The 18,016-nt window shown below is 55.1% G+C and overlaps 2 protein-coding genes across 4 annotated transcripts in view; both read right to left on the bottom strand.

Moving 5' to 3' along the window:
- The window catches only part of SELENOI (selenoprotein I), a 34,074-nt gene extending 32,667 nt beyond the window's left edge, over window positions 1-1,407 (bottom strand). For both annotated transcript variants that reach the window (XM_075750280.1, XM_075750281.1), the window contains exon 1: window positions 1,267-1,407. In XM_075750280.1, the coding sequence (XP_075606395.1) occupies window positions 1,267-1,314 (48 nt within the window). In that variant the 5' untranslated portion in view covers window positions 1,315-1,407. The remainder of the gene's footprint in view (window positions 1-1,266) is intronic.
- Window positions 1,408-4,809: 3,402 nt separating this feature from the next.
- Window positions 4,810-17,279, bottom strand: LOC142601386 (interferon-induced very large GTPase 1-like). 2 transcript variants are annotated; one of them, XM_075750229.1, is made up of 3 exons: window positions 15,425-15,501; window positions 13,266-13,300; window positions 4,810-12,149 (listed from the first exon to the last, which is right to left on the bottom strand). In XM_075750229.1, the coding sequence occupies exon 3, from the start codon at window positions 12,145-12,147 to the stop codon at window positions 4,825-4,827; it is 7,323 nt and encodes a 2,440-aa protein (XP_075606344.1). In that variant the 5' UTR covers window positions 12,148-12,149; window positions 13,266-13,300; window positions 15,425-15,501; the 3' UTR covers window positions 4,810-4,824. The 2 variants fall into 2 exon arrangements, with proteins under 2 accessions (XP_075606344.1, XP_075606345.1); XM_075750230.1 differs by lacking the exons at window positions 13,266-13,300; window positions 15,425-15,501 and adding an exon at window positions 17,225-17,279.
- Window positions 17,280-18,016: the final 737 nt, after the last annotated feature.

Raw genomic sequence — 18,016 nt, 5'->3', positions numbered from 1 at the left:
ATGTGGGGGGAGCCCTGGGCTGGCCGTGCACCCACCGCGATGCAGACCTGCATGCCACCAGAGCTTCCTCCTCCACGGCCCAGCAAGGCACCGACCTCGCTGCGTGCCGCGACACACCGCAGCCATCCCTCTTGACCACATCGCTGCGAGCCCAGGAAGGGGTGGGGAGTGACAGAGAAGCTGCCACAGAGCTGCTCCAAATCACACCCACCCAGCGATGCCCCCCACTCCCAGGGACAGCCTGGGGGGGGGGGGGGGGGGGGGGACGACACATCGAACGTGATCACACACACCCCACCCCGTAACATCGTACCGTGCAGTACCCTAGGACGTGAAGGCGTGCCCTCACCCCAGGAGCGTGGCTGGGGGTGCACGGTTGGTGTGCGATCACGCTGCCACCACCCCACGCTCTACTGTCCCCACGCCAGACCCCACTGCATGGACACACAGCCTGTCCTTCCCCAGGGGGACGGGCGGCCGGGGGGGGACACCCGCCTGGTGCAGGGACACATTCGCACCGCGTTGTGCTGGACGTTGTACCCCGCAGCACGGCACACGGCGTCCTCGTCCCCGCTGGGCAACGGGCTGGGGGTGCCCCGTTTGCAGGCGGACACCCCTTAACTCCCTGCAGGGCACATGACGGTCCCCCTGTCGTCCCCCCCAAGGAGGGGTCCCACGTCTCACACGGTCACACCTTCACTGCGCTGGTCCTCGCTGCACTCAGCACCCCCCACCGTGAAACAGCCCGGGGGGGCAGGGCGGGAAGGACAGGGGAAAAGCGCGTTGTTACACCGCATTGCCCGGCCCCCACTGCACGGCCCACCCGGGAACAGCCCGTGCGGCGGGACGGGGGACCCTGCACGGAGCCGAGCACCCACCCGGACCTCACCGCCGCCGTGGCGGGGCACCGGGGGGACACACGCTTCGTACAGCCCTTCCACCGCACCCACCCCCCCCTCCACGGCACCGGGCCCCGCTGCGGCTGCCCCCCGCCCCCCCACCGAACCGGCCTCCACGGGGCCACCACCTACGGCAGCCCCCGCCGCCCCGCCACGGCACGGCACGGGGGGTTCCCCTCAGCTCCGGGCCCCACGGCACCTAACCCCCCCGGTGTAGCTCCCTCCCAAACGGCGTCCCCCGAGCCCCCCCGCCCCGACACCCCCTCACACCGACAGGCCCCGAGGCGCCCCACGGCCGGGCCCCCACCAGCACCAGCACCAGCACCAGCACACCCCGACCCCCGCGTCCCGCTCGGCGCGCCGGTACCTTGTACTTGCCGAAGCCGGCCAGCTGCTCGGCGGTCACGTACTCCATGGCAGCCCGCTGCCCGGCCCGGCCCCGCCGCTCCGCGCCCGCCCAGGCCCCCGCCGGCCGCCGTAGCCCGCCTCTCGCCGCCGCATCGGCCCACCCGGCGTGGCCGTGACGTCACGCGCCACGCCCCACGGCCAGGCCAGGGGCCCGGCTGCCGGAGGGCGCCGCCTCTCGGGCGGGAGGACGCCGCGCTCTCAGGGGAGCGCCCCGCCCCCCCCCCGCCCCCAGCTGACGGAACGTTTCCCGCTGGCACTACCGCCTCTAAAAAGGCTCTTTTGGGGGCAGAAATAAAGAAATAAAGAGCCGGGGAGGTCCCGCCGGGGTGGACCTCGCCGCAAGGGCAGAGGAGGGCGGGCCAGGGGCGCCCGCGGAGGCGAGGGAGGCCGGCTGTCCCTGAGGAGACCAGGCACTGCCGAACCCGCGCGGCCCGGCTCTCCCCGCGGCTGCCGACCCCCTGCGTCTCGCTGCAGTTTTATCGGTTTTCCCTTAAAGAAAAGTGGAAGAGAACGGTGGTGCAAGGGGCCCAGAGCAGAGGGACCTTCCCAATGCAGCTTGGGCTGGCGGGTCCCAGGCGGGGAGCCTGCCCGTGTCCCACCGGCTCCAGGGACAGGCGGGGGGGCCAGGGCTCTGTTGGGGCTCCCGTGGGGAAGGGGCAACTGTTCTCACCCTCCCCGCTCTGTCCTTCCCGGCCCCCCTCCCTGTGTGCAGCCCCCATTCCCCTTCCCCAAGAGATCTCCACTTCCAGCACCATCCCGGCCTTCCCCCGGCCCCGGTCGCCTGCCCTCTCCAGCCCCCATCTTTCCCACCCCACCGGACAGTCCCTGGTCAGCTTTACAGTCACATCCCACCATCGTCAGGCCTTTTGCCTTCCCTAACGGCCTCTTCTCAGAGAGTCACTGAGAACATTAATTACAAACCTTGCAGACAGCGAGAGCTGCTGCATCCCTGTGTGACTTGAAGGCATCTTTGCATTCCTTCCCACAGCAACGCCTGCAAGGAAGGATGTGCCAGACGATCCCTCTGAGGGCGGACTGGCAGACACACTGAAAGGAGGACTGCCTCCCTGGACTGGAGAAGGAGTTGGTGTTACTGGCACACAGGCCTTGAGACATCTGAAAGATGAAGATTACCTAAAGCTTGCAAGCAATGCACAGTACACGTGGGAGAAAAAAAACCCTGGAAGAGTGCTTCAGGCACACGGCACAAAGGTACCGGCACAGACCCTCCACCCGCCTGATACCCCGGCCGAGCCTGAGGCCACCCCACTCACCAGCTGGTCCGGCTTGAAGTTTGGTGGTGAATTCACACACACGCTCCACGCACACCCGGGCTGGGATACAGACACTTGCTCCCTGCCCAGCAGCTGGCACGAGGCACGTGGGCTGTGACGCACGGTCCTGCTCCAGCTGCAGGTGCTCAGCCCCTCACCCACCTTCACACTGTTCCCCCAGGTAGTTCATTTTCAGGACACACACCATTCCCACCCCAGTGGCTGGAGGTTAAAGACCCCCACTCACTCCAGTGGCTGACACGATGGGTCAGGGCCACCTACACGCCCAGTCTGACCCCAGTAACTGGCCCCAAATCCCCGCACAGGTCTCACCAGTAACCGGCCCTTAGTCCTTGCAGCGCACGCTCACACTGGCAAGGTTTGTTTCCTGCCGTTGTCTCCATGTCTGTTCTGTCAGGTCTGTGTCTTGGTATATTTTTGGGTTTGGTTCCCCCTTTTTCCCTTAGTTTCCCAGCTGACCACTTCCCTGATCAGATAACCTCACTGGAATAAACCTTCCCACCCTCTCACTCATCAATTAGTGTGGTCCCCACCACTGCCTCCCTTATCATTTGTCAGTCAGATGTGTTTAACTGGCTGTTCCTGTTTATGGCTTCCTCCCCTTCTTACTGTCCCTTGAGGCACTGGAGAAGGTCCTTGACCAGACACCCTGAAAGGAGCAGACACACACACCCTTACACAGACCCTCGCCCAGCTGCCACCTTCCTGTCTTCACAGCACAAACGCTGGAGTCACACACAACTGTGGCCCACCTGGAGATAAAGGATGCAGAGACCAACTCGTTTAGTTTATTAGTTTATTAGTTTTTAGCAAAGACTACAAGGGATTACAGTGAATCACCACTTTGATCAGCTCTCCAGGAGGGTTTGGTCTTTGGGTTTCAAGCGGCATTGCAGGAACTGCGTGGCAAAAAGCACCAACCACCTCACTGGTGGTCACGTTCTCCAGACCATGGCTCCGTTGCTGCCAGCCTGTCCCGACAGCATGAACACCAATGTCACACGCTGCTGAGGAAGCTGCAAAGATACATAATTCGTCCTCGTAGCCCTCTGCTGGACTCTCCCCAGTAGTTCCCAGTCTGTCTGGAACTGGGGAGCCCAGCACTGGACATACAACTCCAGATGTGGCCTCCCCAGGGCAGGGCAGAGCAGAGGGGGAGGAGAACCTCCCTCGACCTGCTGGCCACGCTCTTCTCTGTGCCTTGGCCACGAGGGCACACTGCTGGTCATGGAGAGCTTGTTGTCCACCAGGACGTCCAGGCCCTTCTCCGCAGCGCTGCTTCCCAGCAGGTCACCCCCACCCTGTCCTGGTGCTGGGGTTATTCCTCCCTGGGTGCAGGACCCTCCACTTGCCCTCGTTGGATTCCATTGGGTTCCTCTCCGCCCAACTCTCCAGCCTGTCCAGGTCTGGCTGAATGGCAGCGCAGCCTCCTGCTCTGTCGGCCTCTCCTCCCAGTTTGGGATCGCCAGCAAACGTGCTGAGGGCACACTCTGTCCCCTGTTCCAGGTCAGTGATGAAGATGTTGAACAAGACCGGACCCAGCACTGACCCCTGGGGCACACCACTCACTACAGGCCTCCAGCGAGACTCTGCGCCGCTGATCACAACCCTCTGGGCTCTGCCGTTCAGCCAGTTCTCAACCCACCTCACCTTTGACGACGTCACAGACAGAACAGCTACTGGTCTGAGGACTAGCTCAGTTTATCAATAAGGGGTCAACAAGGGAAGGATAATCCCGAAAAGCAAAGCAGCACAGCTCGCAGCCGCTGTTGAGATGGTCTCAGATCCTGCAGCCCTTTCTTACAGGGTGGCAAGTGCTTGCTGCAGGAAAACTATTTTTTTGCCACTGTCACTTATTGTCTCATAGTAGATGATAAAATTGGTCCTTTCTAATGCTGCCTTTGCTCTTCATCTGGCGCTTGGTCTTAATCTTGGCCATATGACTGCAGGAATGTTTTTGGTTTTTTGCTCTAAGACCAAACGGATGCAAATGTTTATGGCAAGAAGGGAAGAGGATTCTGAGTTTATCGTGAAGCAAGGGAATTTCTGAGCGATGGCAAGAGTAGCACACCTTATTTCACCCAACTTTGTAAGCAGATAGATCCCATTTTCTTCATGTGGCTTGAGGTCGTGGTCATTACAACAATATTTTGCAGACAGGCTTGTACTATGCTCTTCTAAAATGCAAAGCAGTTGCGGTTCTTCCTTCATATCGACTTGGCCTAAAACTCCTTCAGTTGATCAAGTGCTTCCTGCTTTTTAATATTGTGCCACGAAGCAGGGATTTCTCCTTTGCCTTGAAATTTCCCGTTGTAGCATTTTTCTAGCTCTGACCTGAAATGACACACAAACCATTTCCAGTACACTTGCATTGATGGATCAGGAGTAATTTTCCAAGTGTTATATGGAGGTCCTGCATCCCGGTATTTCTTGTAGGGGTACTGGGTCTCTTCACCAATCACCAAAAAACAGTCACTTGCAACCAAACTAGAACAAATATCAATGACCAGATCGTCTGTTTTATACCACTTGATTCCTGTCAAGCCTTGCGGACGATGGAAGACAAGCTGATGGTCTCCGTCGTGATTCGGTATGGTGTTTGTGCAAACAGCCCTACAAAAGGGACACTGCTCCCAGCACCCTGCAAACTGCTCGGCCAGGATTGTGTGAGGCTGCCTTTCAAATGATCTCATATTGGCACTAGCAAACTCTTCCCTGAGGTGATCTTTCAGGGGAGCCAGTGCTTCCGTCATGGCATTATTCAGGAACTCTATGTCTGTTATCTCCTGATGCTCAATGCCCTTCAGCTCCGTCCTGGGCAAGCTTAGCACCTCTCCAAGAGCGCTGCAAAATTCATCCAGCCAAAGAGAGATTTTGTCATTTCTGTCTTTTCTGTCTTTGACAATCCTGGTGGATGTAAAAACAGCTGACTGGATGCACTCATAGCAGTGAGTAAGGGAGTCATCTAAAAACTTCTCCAGCCTCCTGTTCCCATCTAAACAGTACGTCTCAACACGTGTCTCAATGTATCTCTGTAAAAAGTCTCGTGGGCGTTTGAGGTACTGCATGAAATTCTCAAAATTTTCTTCTTCTGCCAGGTATCTCAGTATGCAAACTTCCAGAGAGGCTCTACTGCCATTGAAATCTGGGAATTTACCCTTTATGTCTCGAGCTATGGCAAGAGCTGTCCTCTCATAGACCGCCTCGCGAAGAGCTGGGACAATCTTGTCACACAGGAAAACAGCAAATGTTGTGATAGAAGTGGCTCCCTGGCAGGAAATCTGGAAACACTTAAAGAAATCTTCTCTCTTGCTCTCCAGGTAGATGCTTGGATCATTTGCTTTTTTGAATGCTGTGTGCATGGCTTTAAACCTTTCTGCTGCCATTCTGCACAGATGCAGTGATAAATCTATGCTGTAGTCTTTATTAAAACTGTATTTGGCATTGCTAGGGACCGAGTTCACACCTTTCCGTACTTCATTTAGTATTTCATGAATAAAACTTCGACTGTAATCCCTTTTCTCCCTTTCCTTCTTATCAATGTTTGCCTTCACACACTCTATGATGTTATCTGTAATGCGTTCTATGTTGCTCACCTCAGCATGATCAAAATTCGTAGTCCAAGAGGGTAGCCAACCTTTTTTTTTCTTACTGACATGTTTCTTCAAGTCAACAGAAAATGCTCCGTGTTTGGGAAATGTCCTGATTCGTGCATGTAAGTTAGGCTCCTTGAAGTGCTCTAGAAGGACATCTTCTATTTCCACATCGATATCAACCTGTTCCGGAGGGGGAGCAGCAGAGGAGACTTCAGTAATCCAGGTTGTCCAGAGAGAAATAAAGTTGTCTCTCAGTTCTCTTTCACTTAGACTCTGGCCTTTTAGAGACAGAGCCAGCTCCCTGCTCCTTTTCAGGAGCTCGTTTTCATACTCTGACTTCCTTTCATCCAGTTTACACTGGTTCTTCTTTAGTTCAATAAGATTCTCACACTTCTTTCTAGTTTCAAGAAGAAGAGATTCTTTTAGTTCTTTCAGCTTCAGTTCTGTGCTCCCTTTCCACTGGATCAGTATCTCACAGTCTCTGTCTTCAGTGAAATACTTTTCCATCTCTCTCCTGATGGCATCACTTGTCTCTTGCACTAATTTTTCAAGGTGTTCTGTGGTGACCTTCTGCAAGTCCCCATTCCGAATTTTATTGTCCAGTTTCATTTGCAAGTCCAAGATGTGACTCCTCAGCTTCCAGGTCCACTGGCTAAATGCGGTTTCCAGTTTCTTGTACGCAGCAATCTCCACTGAATTCTTGAAGCTGAAAATGAAGTTTTCATTCAGCAAAGCGTTCCAGAGGTCACTAATACGAACTTTCAAGCTCGAGAGCCTCAAAACACTGCCCTGCGACTCCTTCTTGGCAGCTTGGAGAATTTTGCTCTTTAATTCCTGGACGTTCTGGCTGTAGGTGGGGTTGGGCGGTGCCATCGGGGGGTTTCCTTCCCACAGGTGAGCAAAGTAATGAATGTGGGTGTTGACGTCAAAGCGGATGACGTCACTGAAGCAGGAGACGTCACAGAATTCCTGCTGGGCAGCTGTCACGGTCATTTCATCCAGCTTTTCCTGCAGACGTCTTTGTCCTTCCATGTTCTGTTCCTTGGCAGTTATCTCGCCCACATTTTGGTGCACAAACAGGCAGCTTGGAGAAAGATTGACTTGCTTCATCCTCAGAAAAGCCTGCACAGCAATCTGAAGGACATCTTGCATTTCTGAAGGATTTTCTCCAAAGATATTGATCAGAGTCATGTTGCCGATGCCAATGACAAAGGTGGCCAGCTCGTTGTCGTGATTAAGGGACTGTTTATTGGCCATCTCTATGGCACGAAGTCCCTCTGTGTCAACAACAAGCATGTAATCAAAGCCCAAGTCCTGTTGCAGCTTCTCGTCCACTTTAATTAGCTGCATGAACGCTCCCCGGGTGCATCTCCCCGCACTGACATTAAACTGAAGACCAAACATGGCATTCAACAGGGTTGACTTCCCTGTGCTCTGGATGCCAAGCACTGAGAGAACAAATACTCGTTTGTCCCCTAGCTTCACAATTAATCTGTCAAAGATTGCGCCAACCCATCGTAACGGTACGTAAGAAGCATCGCCATCCATCAGCTCAATGGGATACCCTGAAACCATCAGATCAGCTGCAATTTCAGGTAGTTTGACAAAACATATCTCCTTTGAGTTCATTGATTCCAGAGCTTCATAAATCTGCCCTACCTCTCTCAAAATATGCTCAAGGCCAATGGACGAATCATTGATTTCGTTGGAGAGGGCATCTAACTTACGCAGCAACAGAGGTTTCAGATTGCTTTTTTCATTGCTTTTCTTTATTGCCAGGATTTGAGACCATAACTGGTGATACTGTCTCTTCAGTTCGTCAAGGCGATCGGAGGTCAGGTCATCCATAAAGACCTTCATCCACTGCAGGAAGTATTTCTTGGTATCTGCTGGCTGTGACTGGAGAAAACTGAGGACTGATTTCATCAGCTGATTGAGGGGGAACGCTTTCTCCAGTTGCTTCCTTCTTATTGTCGACTTCTCTGATTCAATTTGGCTCCGATGATGCTCTATGCTCTTGTTCCTCTTTTCCTCCAAGCGAGTGAGTTCTTTGTCCTTTTTGCACCATGTGGACCACAGCTTTCCTTGAAGAGGCAGTAGCTGGGATTTGATCTCGAACAACTTCTCTTTCTTCAGAAGCTTCACCACTGCCTGTGCCTTTTCTTTGGCTGTCACACATGCGTCTGTATCTTCATCGACTAAGAATCCATGCTTGCGAGCTTTGTCCAGGCAGGCGTCAAGGCTGAAAAGCGTGTTAGACCCTTCTAGGAGATCCCTGATTGTTTTTGTCAGCTCACCCATCAATTCTGCTTCGTTTCTGTTCTTGATACCTATTCTTATGTTTTGGCTAGATCGGCCAGCTGAAACGTTCTCTTTTTCAGTGAAAAGACAAACCAGAGGCTTTTGCGACTGCCACAGGTCACGTAAAATTTCCATCCCTTTCTTGTCACTCTGATCAGACTCGGCTACGAGAGCCACGTTCACAGCAGATATCTCCTGTAGAAACTGCAGCTGTTCTTCATGATCCCTTGCATCTCCGTGCAGGTTACAGAAAGCCACACAGCAGTCAAAGCTGTCGTCGTCGCTACCCCGGGGACAGTACCAGGAGATCTCCACAACACCTTTCATCAGCAGACAGTTTTTGGTGCTGCCTTTGCAATGTCGGTGGAAAAAAGTGTCGTGTTTTTGTTTGCTCAGCAGAGCATTCAGGATCTGAGACTTGGAAGAGGAGGGAGAACTGCCGATCCGTATGAAGGACACGATGGGTGTCTCTGCCTGATAAATGAGTTTGTTTTTGTAACTGTTAATTCTGACCTCCTCTCCTGACTTCGCAGCCCCTTTCCAGCTCTTTTTTATTTGGCTGAGGGACCAGAGGGGAAACTCTATCTGTGAAGTGCACGGGTTGGGTACCAGGAGAGGTAGCGCAAATTGGCAGAAAGCAAGCTTTGTTGAGATGTACTGTCTCATGAAGTCGTCAGCGCAATGAAAAATTGCCATCTGGAGGTCCATGGGGTGCACAGAACTCTCCCTGGTTGCACATTCAGGGGCTTCTTCCTCCAAATCAGCAAAAAAGTCATCAAAGGAATCTGAGGGTTCATGCTCTTGCGGTGTGATTTTTGGCACGGGTGCGAGTCCTGGGTTGCTCTCGTCCTTGCAAGTCAGGTACCTCACCCGATAATCCACAGTTAATAACTTCTGCAAGAAGTAAAAAGGTAGTTCATTGTCCTTGCTGGGCTGGCTGTCATGTACAGATGTCTTATATATGATGTGGAAATCTTCCGTCCCCATTTTTCTTGGATAGTGACTTTCTAGTCCAAGGCGTGTAAGTAAGTGGAGGAAATCTTGGTTTGCAATGGCTTGATTTGCTCTGGATTCGCCGCCATCTGATTTGGGTTGGGACAGACTGGAAGGCTCCATTCTCTGAAAAGTGTCTTCCATGTCTTTGATTATACTGTTTTTCTTCAGATCGTCGCATGTGTCCTCCAAGCGCCCACTGATGAAGGCATGCAAGTCACTTTCCAGCATCTCCCAGTCTTTGACTGCTCTGTGCTTTTCGAGGAGAGTTTTTATCTCTGCGGACCATAAGCTTTTCATCTGATCTTCCATGAAAACTAAACGCTCATTCTTCTGCTCAGGGGACACCTCTCTATATTCGGGCGTTACAGTTAGGCCCGTCAGCAGCAGGAAGGCCTGGGCTCTGTAAACTTCTTGCTCCTTCAGATTCAGATAGTCCTTATGTCCCATTTGCATTTCATTTATCATGAAGTTAATTTCTGGCCATCCAAGGAGGTACTGAAAAGTGCTGCTTTCCACCTGGTATCCCGTGCTGGTTGTAATTAAGAGCACCAACAGTTCTATGTCTTTCTGCGCCCTTTCCTGGAGAAACTGGAGTAAGGAGTAAACAGCTAGGCTTGTAGTCAAGGTGGCTTTTATCTTTGCTTCATGAATGGCAGATGCAGAGGTTTCTGGTGCATAGGTGACTTCCTGGATGTACTCCTTCATTTGCAGCAGTGTCTTGGTGAGATCTTCAAGTTCGGAAACATTGGGAGTTTCGGGAAGCATGTGCTCAGTATGGAAGATCCACTGCATAATGAAGGAAGACCTGGGGAAGTCCTTGACAGAATAGACATGAGGATCCAGGAGGCACCTCAACAGAGACTTGATATAGGTGGTGTTTTCCGGAGGTGACCTCGTGCAAAACAGAACGGTATTCACCAGGAACTCCTGCAGTGCTTTGTCCGACAGGCATATGTTGATCCAGACGCTATGGTTTTTGGTTTTTTCATTCAGATTCTGTTTGAAATCTATCAGGGTGAGCAGTTTTCTTTCATCCGCCGTCGCCTCCCAGGCCTTCACGCACTCCATGAAAGCTTTGGCCTCTTCCACCGCACTGACCAGTTCCTCTCCAAACATGGTGCCAACGCTTTGATTCGTCAGCGCTTCGTACACAGCCCTGAGGCTGCTGCTCATTTGATAGATGGACTTAAAATCACTGACGTGATTGAACAGGATTATATCCCACACTGGGATCAGCTGAAAGCCTCGGTCGATAACACACCAGGTTGTGTTATTACTTACAAGCCCCAGTTTCCACTGAGGAAGAGAATCCGTCTCTGATGGGCCCCCTGTGTTGGTCACGTAGACCTGAACCGCTGTGTGGGCACTCTTTCCATCTCTTCCCTGAAAAGAAGCCTGTGAGCTGGATTTTGAAACGTCCACGTCCACTCCCACGCTGACACCAAAGCCCCTGAAGCTGGCCCCAATGTAGCAGTTCAGTGCTTCAGACGCTTGTCGCTTCATCTCTTCCCGCTGCTCAGCTCTGAATCCTTCCGTAGATGCTTTCCACCAGAATATCCCCCCAAAGTGGAGGGGACCCTGGTTTACATGGGACCCAAACCTGTTGAAGAAGCTCGCACACCTGCTCTTCAGCATGTTGGGCCTGTCTGCTTCCTCAGTGATGCTCAGAAGATGCTCGATCTCTTGCAGCTCCCGCAGGGCTGCATCCGAGAGGCGAAGCTGATGCTTTTGGAAGTAGCAGGAGGCCAGAGGGATGTACTGGTACTTGGTGGTGCAAATGTAGCTCTTCTCAGAGCGGGACTGGTGGGTGCTCTCCGACCGCGAGGAGCTTCTGTAATCTACACCAGCTTCAACATTAAACCCCCAGAACCCGGCTTTGGCAGAAACGCTGACGCTGAACCCCAGCTGCTCCATGGACTTGGTGAAAGTGGCTTCTGCTGCAGAGGAGGAGAACTCCTTCCTCTCAAGCAGCGACCCTTGCTCTGGACCAGCGAGCTTGAATCCATCGGGAACCCTGATGAGCTGATCTCGCTTTGCCAGCACATCTGCAAGGCTGCTGGTTCTGTAAATGCCCTGCAGGGCCAGCCCCCCCGACGCCCGCCTCAGGACCTCCGTGTCGGGGACGTTCTCACCCCTGCCCACTGACAGCTCCTGCTGCTCCAGGCGCTTCTGGATGCTCTCCAGCACATGCACCAATGACTTCTCTGGTGGTGGTGCCCAGTACTCTTTGGGAATCTCCATGGCTTGCCACAGAGCCTCCTCTTTCTGTTTTATATCATCCTTGTTGTGGCTGTGGCTTTTGTGCATTTTTTGCAGCTCTTCCAGGGCTAGCTTGGCCTCTTCTTGTCTCTGCTTTGTCATCTCCAAACGCTGCTTCTGCAGGTCCTCAAAAGTTTCTTTGCTGTCTGTTAGTTCCAGGAGTTTTCGGAGCGCCTTTGTTTCCCAGGCGTACCGTACTTTGCACTCCAGCTTAAGGTAGTCTTCATATTGCAGATGTTTCAGGGCTTCTCTGGACTTGACTCCCAGTATCTCCGACAGTTTGGGGAGCCAGTATCCACCATCCAATCCTTCCTTCTCACATGCTTCTGCCAGTAGTTTTTTAGCAAGTTGTGCCTTTTCATCATCCTCTAGTATGTTCTCCTGGGAATCCATCCCTGTGGAAGAGGAAAACAGACTTTATTTAAGGTATGTTATCAGAAGCCATGGCCTCTTAGAAGAGGGCTGTCCAGCAGCTGCTGGATTCCTCCTACCTGGCTGCAGGAGCCCAGCCTGGGACACCCCAAGACCCAGAGGGTCTCCATCCAGGACATGGATGTGCCTGCTGCTTTCCCATTTGCAGGTTCAACCCTGAAGCTGAGTGTGCATCCAAGACACACCACACACCCTCACTCTGATGTGGCCACACAACCACCATGGACAAGGTGCTGCCTTCAACAGCACCCACGTATACCAAACAGGACTCATAAATCCATACATACAGACAGCCGCGGGCATTCCTGCACCCTCTTACCAGCCCCACGCGTCTCCTGCTCGCTGGCTGGTCCAGCTCGGTGCTCACCAGCAAACAGAGGCACGCGCTCACACACTCATCTCATGGACACCCCACACTCACAGGACACGCTCACCCTGAACACGGAGCACCGAGCACACGGGCTGTGACCTGTGGTCCCTCTCCAGCGGCCGGCACAGAGCCCCTCACTCGCCCTGCTCACGCCCGTTCACCCCAGGAGCTGCTTCTCTCTGGTGGATGGGAAAACTCCGGGTTGTCCCTGTCCAGAGCTGCACCTGGAGCATCCTGTTGGCCCATCATTAGTGACTGGAGACTTTGGGTCTCTGGCATTGTCTCCGGGACCCCCTGTCTTTCCAGTTTGTGTGGTTTTGTTTATCGTTTCCCCTGTCATTGATTATCCCATCTACATGGGAAAGGTCCTTGACTGGTAACTTCAATGGAGCTGACGCTCTCACTGTCCATGTGCCTTTACACCCTTTTGTTTTGTTTTTTTTTTAAACACCGTCATCCAAACCTGACAATTGTCTCTGTCTCAATTCAGTTGGGTACCAAAGAGATTTATTCAGTGCACAAAACCTTCCCGCGCATTCAGGTTTTGTCCCACCAACGACACAAGACTCTTACCAACACAGGTATTGATCCGCAGTGCTTGTGACTGGGCTCTCAAACCCTTTCAGAGCCTTTAGTGTCAGCTTTGCCTTTAAAGTCAGTGAAGATTCAGGCACTATGCTCAATGGATGTGGGGTCTGATTCATCTCACCTCACAGCAGATGCTCCTTTTGGTCAGATGCTTGGCTTTCCCGAGGACGCAGGCAGCCAAGGTCCCCAGCTCAGCTGAGACAGCACACCGTCACACGGTAGACAAGCCTGGGGTGTTAAGAAGAAGATGGGGACCACCTCAAGAATTCAGGAGGACAAACAGCAGGAAGGAAAGGCCCAAAATCCTAAAGGAGAAGACCAGACAGTCAGGAGATGGCAACCCATCACCAGGGAGGATTCATGCCAGGGGGCAGTGGAGGCCGTCCCTTCTCCACCACTGATGACTGCCCGGCCAGCAAAGACTCGTCGGGGCATTTGGGGTGGTGACCAGACAAGGGTTTCACCTGGGACCTAAACCCACGTACTCATGGTGTACGTTAGCCCAGGGACGGTTTGCAAGGTACCCATCTCCTGCTTGAAGTCTCTTCTGCACGCAGCAAAAGGTGCCCAGAAGGTGCCTTGGGACAGGACTGTAATGCCTTACACCACAACAGCATCACGGGGAGGCAGACCAAGCCTGGCCATGAAGTCAAAGCTCAATCTGACTGTAATTTTAAAAGGATCCCCCAGCACAGAGATCCTCCCCCAGTACCCGACTACCTGCTGGGGGAGAGTTAATGTCTTTCCTAGCAGCGGGTATAGCGCTGTGGTTTGGATTTAGGCTGGGAATAACGTTGGTAACACACTGACGGTTTAGCTGTTGCTCAGTAAGGCTTGTGCTAAGTCAAGGACTTGTCAGCTTCCCGTGCCCTGCCAGCAAGGAGGTGCCCAAGAAGCTGGGAGGGGACACGGCCAGGAGAGCTGACCCCCCTGCCCAAGGGATATTCCATACCATATGATGTCATGCTCCAGATATAACTGGGGGGTTGGCAGGGAGGCGGGACAGCTCGGGAACTAGCTGAGCATTGGCTTCAGGTGGTGAGAAATTGTGCTGTGCATCACGTGTTTGGTATATTTATTTTTTTTTCCGTCCTACTAAACTCTCTTTATCTCATCCCACAAGTTTGGGGGTTTTTTTCCTTTCCAATTCTCTCCCCCATCCCACTGGCGGGGGTGGGGGTAGGTGAGCAAATGGCTGTGTGGTTGTTTTAGCTGCCGGCCGGGTTTAACCACGACAGGGTTAAACCACGACAATCGCACATCTGCTGCTGTGGGTGAAGCTCAAGCCCTGAAGAGACGGGGAGAAACACCGCCGGGGCTGGCTCCCTCCAGCGACTAAGCCCCCACCAGCAGGACGGGGAGAGAAGTGGAAAAGAAGAAGCAAGAAAAAACCTCCTGGGTCGAGGTAAGGAGAGTTCCTCAGGAAAGGAAAGCCACGCGTGCCTGCAAAGCAAAGCGGGGTGTTTATTCACCACTTCCCATCGGCGGGCAGATGCCCAACTGCAAACGCTGCAGCCGCCAGCATCTCCCCTTCCTCCTCCTTCCCCCAGCTTTGATTGCTGAGCACAACGCCGTGCGGCATGGTCCGCTCGGGTCCCAGCTCCATCCCCTCCCAACTTCTCACCCGTTGACCCGTTACCAACCTCTTTCAGTCTCAGATGCCCAAAACTCCGCACGGCTGCGATGGAGAACGTTACCTCCAGCCCAGCCGGACCCTGGCACACTCTGAAGTCCCAGCGTGGCTTCAGATTTCTTCAAGGATAAGGAAGAAGCCCCATGCAATTGTGTTAGTGCACGCAGAGGACCACCAAGCATTCTTATGGCGTAACTTGGGATCGCTTTCTTCCTTGGAAGTGAAGGAGGGCAGCATGAGCTGTGTATTGGGTTGCGTGGCCAGGTTTTGGTAGCGAGGGGGGCACTACAGGGGTGGCTTCTGCGAGAAGCTGCCAGAAGCTTCCCCCATGTCCGACAGAGCCAAAGCCAGATGGCACCAAGAAGGACCCGTCACTGGCCAAGGTCGAGCCCACCAGTGATGGTGGCAGTGCCTCTGGGGGAACAGAGTTAAGAAGGAAAAAAAACGTAGTGGGAGCTTTTGCAGCCAGAGAGAGGAGTGAGAAGACGTGAGAAACTCTGCAGACACCCAGGTCAGTGCAGAAGGAGGGGCAGGAGGTGCTCCAGGCGCCGGAGCAGAGATTCCCCTGCAGCCCGTGGAGGACCCCACACCTGAAGGAGGCTGTGACCCCGTGGGAAGCCCACGCTGGAGCAAGCTCCTGGCAGGACCTGTGGCCCCGTGGAGAGAGGAGCCCACGCCAGAGCAGGTTTGCTGACAGGACTTGTGACCCCGTGGGGGACCCACGCTGGAGCAGTTTGCTCCTGAAGGTCTGCACCCCATGGGAGAGACCCACGCTGGAGCAGTTGGTGAAGGACTGCAGCCTGTGGGAGAGACTCACGTTGGAGAAGTTGGTGCAGGACTGTCTGCCGAGGGAGGGACCCCAGGCTGGAGCAGGGGAGGAGTGTGAGGAGTCCTCCCCTGAGGAGGAAGGAGCGGCAGAGACACCGTGGGATGAACTGACCACAACCCCCATTCCCCGTCCCCCTGTGCCGCTGGGGGGAGGAGGGAGAGAAAGGGGGGTGAAGTCGAGCCCAGGAAGAAGGGACGCGTGGGGGGAGGCGGTTTAAGATTTGGGTTTGTTTCTCATTGCTCTACGCCGTTTTGCTTGGTAAGAAATTAGATGAAATGCTTTCTAAGTTGAGGCTGTTTTGCCCGTGATGATAACTGGCGAGTGATCTCTCCCTGCCCTTACCTCGACCCACCAGCCTCTCGTTAGATTTTCTCTCCCCTGCCCAGTTGAGGAGGGGGGTGGCAGAGCAGCTTTGGGGGGCACCTGGCCTCCAGCCTGGGTCAACCCCCCGCAGCTGCCGTGGCACTGCCTGCACCCCGTTTCACGGGCACAGCCCCCTCGAGAGCGTTTTCCCCAGCCCCGCGGCGGGGAACCGGGCTCTGGAAGGGCTTGTGCCTGCGAGGGGCCGCTCCAGGGACCAGAGCGCTTCGGGTGGTGAAGTCTGACTGCGGGAGAGGCTGGGGGAGCTGCATCCCACCATCGCTCCACAGAAAGGCAAAGGAAAACCTCTCCCCCTCGGCTTGGGCACAGAGCAGGATGTCCCACGAATGCCGCTCATTACCCCACTGCTGCCACGGTCTCTAACGAGCGGCGTGGGAGGTACGCACCACCACCCGCTGCCCGTGCCGCCAGCCCGAGGACTGCACCCCAGCACCCGTTGCCTCTGCACCCCCGTAACGCTGACAGAGAGCAGGCCGCAGAAAAGGCTGTTATCAATCGTGTTCCCCAAATGACCCGTTTCAGCTTCCGAGGCCACGGGAGCACCCGCAGGGCTGCCCTCCCACCTCCCCTTTGGCCCTGCAGTCTCGCTCCGACACGTCCCAGCCCGGTTCCCGGTCTCCGGAGCGGGGGAGCAAACGGCACCAGGGTGCAGGAGCATGCACAGCTCCGCAGCCGCCCTGGCCCCCGGCGCGGCTGGGCTTCAGGCCAGCACCATCCTGACCCGCCGCGGGGCTGGTGGTGCCCGGGACAGGGTCAGCCCTGGCTGGGGGGAGCGGTTCCCAACCCGGGAACGGGCCGGCAGCAGGGCAGGGGCTCTGCAAGGGGTCTGTCCCTAGAGCAGGCAGCGGGTCCCTCCCCAGCCAGCCCCGCTGCCAGCTCTTGAACCCCGGCTTCGCCCCTCTGCAGACACCAGTCCGCCCCTGAATCCCCCCCAGATGCCTCCTCCTTCCCCACCGGCTCCTGCTCTGACCCTCCCGCTTCCTTCCTACCCTCCCAGTTCAACCCTTGCAGCACACAAAGGTCCACCGAGCCTCCTCAAAGGGGCTGGCGAGCAAAGGCTGCTTCCTCCATCCCACGCTCGGAGCAGACACAATTCACCTGCTGCCCTACGACCCCGTTTTTCCTTCCCCGGCATCTCTCAAGTGATGGGAAAACACATGAACTATGAAGCAGAAGACAAACAAGATCCCTGCTCTGTGCTGGTCCCCAGCCCCAGCGCTCATCCGGAAGGTCCTACCGTCTCCCTCCGGTGCTCGGCAGCTCCCGGGCTGGTGTCAGCCCAAACTCTCTCTATAGTCCCCGAGCTCTTACGTGGGCTGCTGCTGCTTCTTTATAGCAGCATAAAGCAGAAGTTAAACCCTCTTGGAAATCAGGGTATTGCCTGGAACAGTGTGAGAAAGTGAAACTTGGCAGCTGCTTCCCGTGCTGGAGCTGACCAAGCTGTTCAGAAGGCAGCACCAGCCCTGGGCACCCACACCAAGCACCCAAATCCTGCCCTGGGCTCTGCACAGCGGTGTCTGGTGCACCCATCCAGCTCCGGCAGGGTGCTGGCAGAGCTGCTGCCTGCGACCGGGGTGAAAGGCAGCAGGGGCCGGGCAGTGCTTGGGGCTCTTGGCTCTTACCCCCGATCCCAGAACCCCCGACGGGTTTGGGTGGGCAGGGACCAAACAGCCCATCCAGTGCCACCCCTGCCATGGGCAGGGACACCCTCCACTAGCCCAGGTTGCCCAAAGCCCCATCCAACCTGGCCTTGAACACTGCCAGGGAGCCAGGGGCAGCCACAGCTTCTCTGGGCACCCTGGGCCAGGGCCTCAGCACCCTCCCAGGGAAGGATTGCTGCCTCCCATCCCATCTCCATCTCCCCTCCTGCAGCTTCAGGCCATTCCCCTTGGCCTGTCCCTCCCTGCCCTTGGCACCAGCCCCTCTCCAGCTTTCCTGGAGCCCCTGCAGGGACTGGAAGGGGCTCCAAGGTCTCCCTGCAGCCTTCTCTTCTTGATGTGGTTTAGGCCCAGCCGGCAGCTGAGCGCCA

Source organism: Balearica regulorum, chromosome 3 (genome assembly GCF_011004875.1).
Source record: "Balearica regulorum gibbericeps isolate bBalReg1 chromosome 3, bBalReg1.pri, whole genome shotgun sequence".
Classification (NCBI taxonomy): Eukaryota; Metazoa; Chordata; class Aves; order Gruiformes; family Gruidae; genus Balearica; species Balearica regulorum.
Note: the sequence above shows the minus strand (reverse complement) of the source record. Positions and strands in the feature narration are given on the sequence as shown.

Excerpts from the sequence above, each read along its gene's own strand:
- LOC142601386 (XM_075750230.1), bottom strand. The coding sequence starts at position 12,147 with ATGGATTCCCAGGAGAACATACTAGAGGATGATGAAAAGGCACAACTT.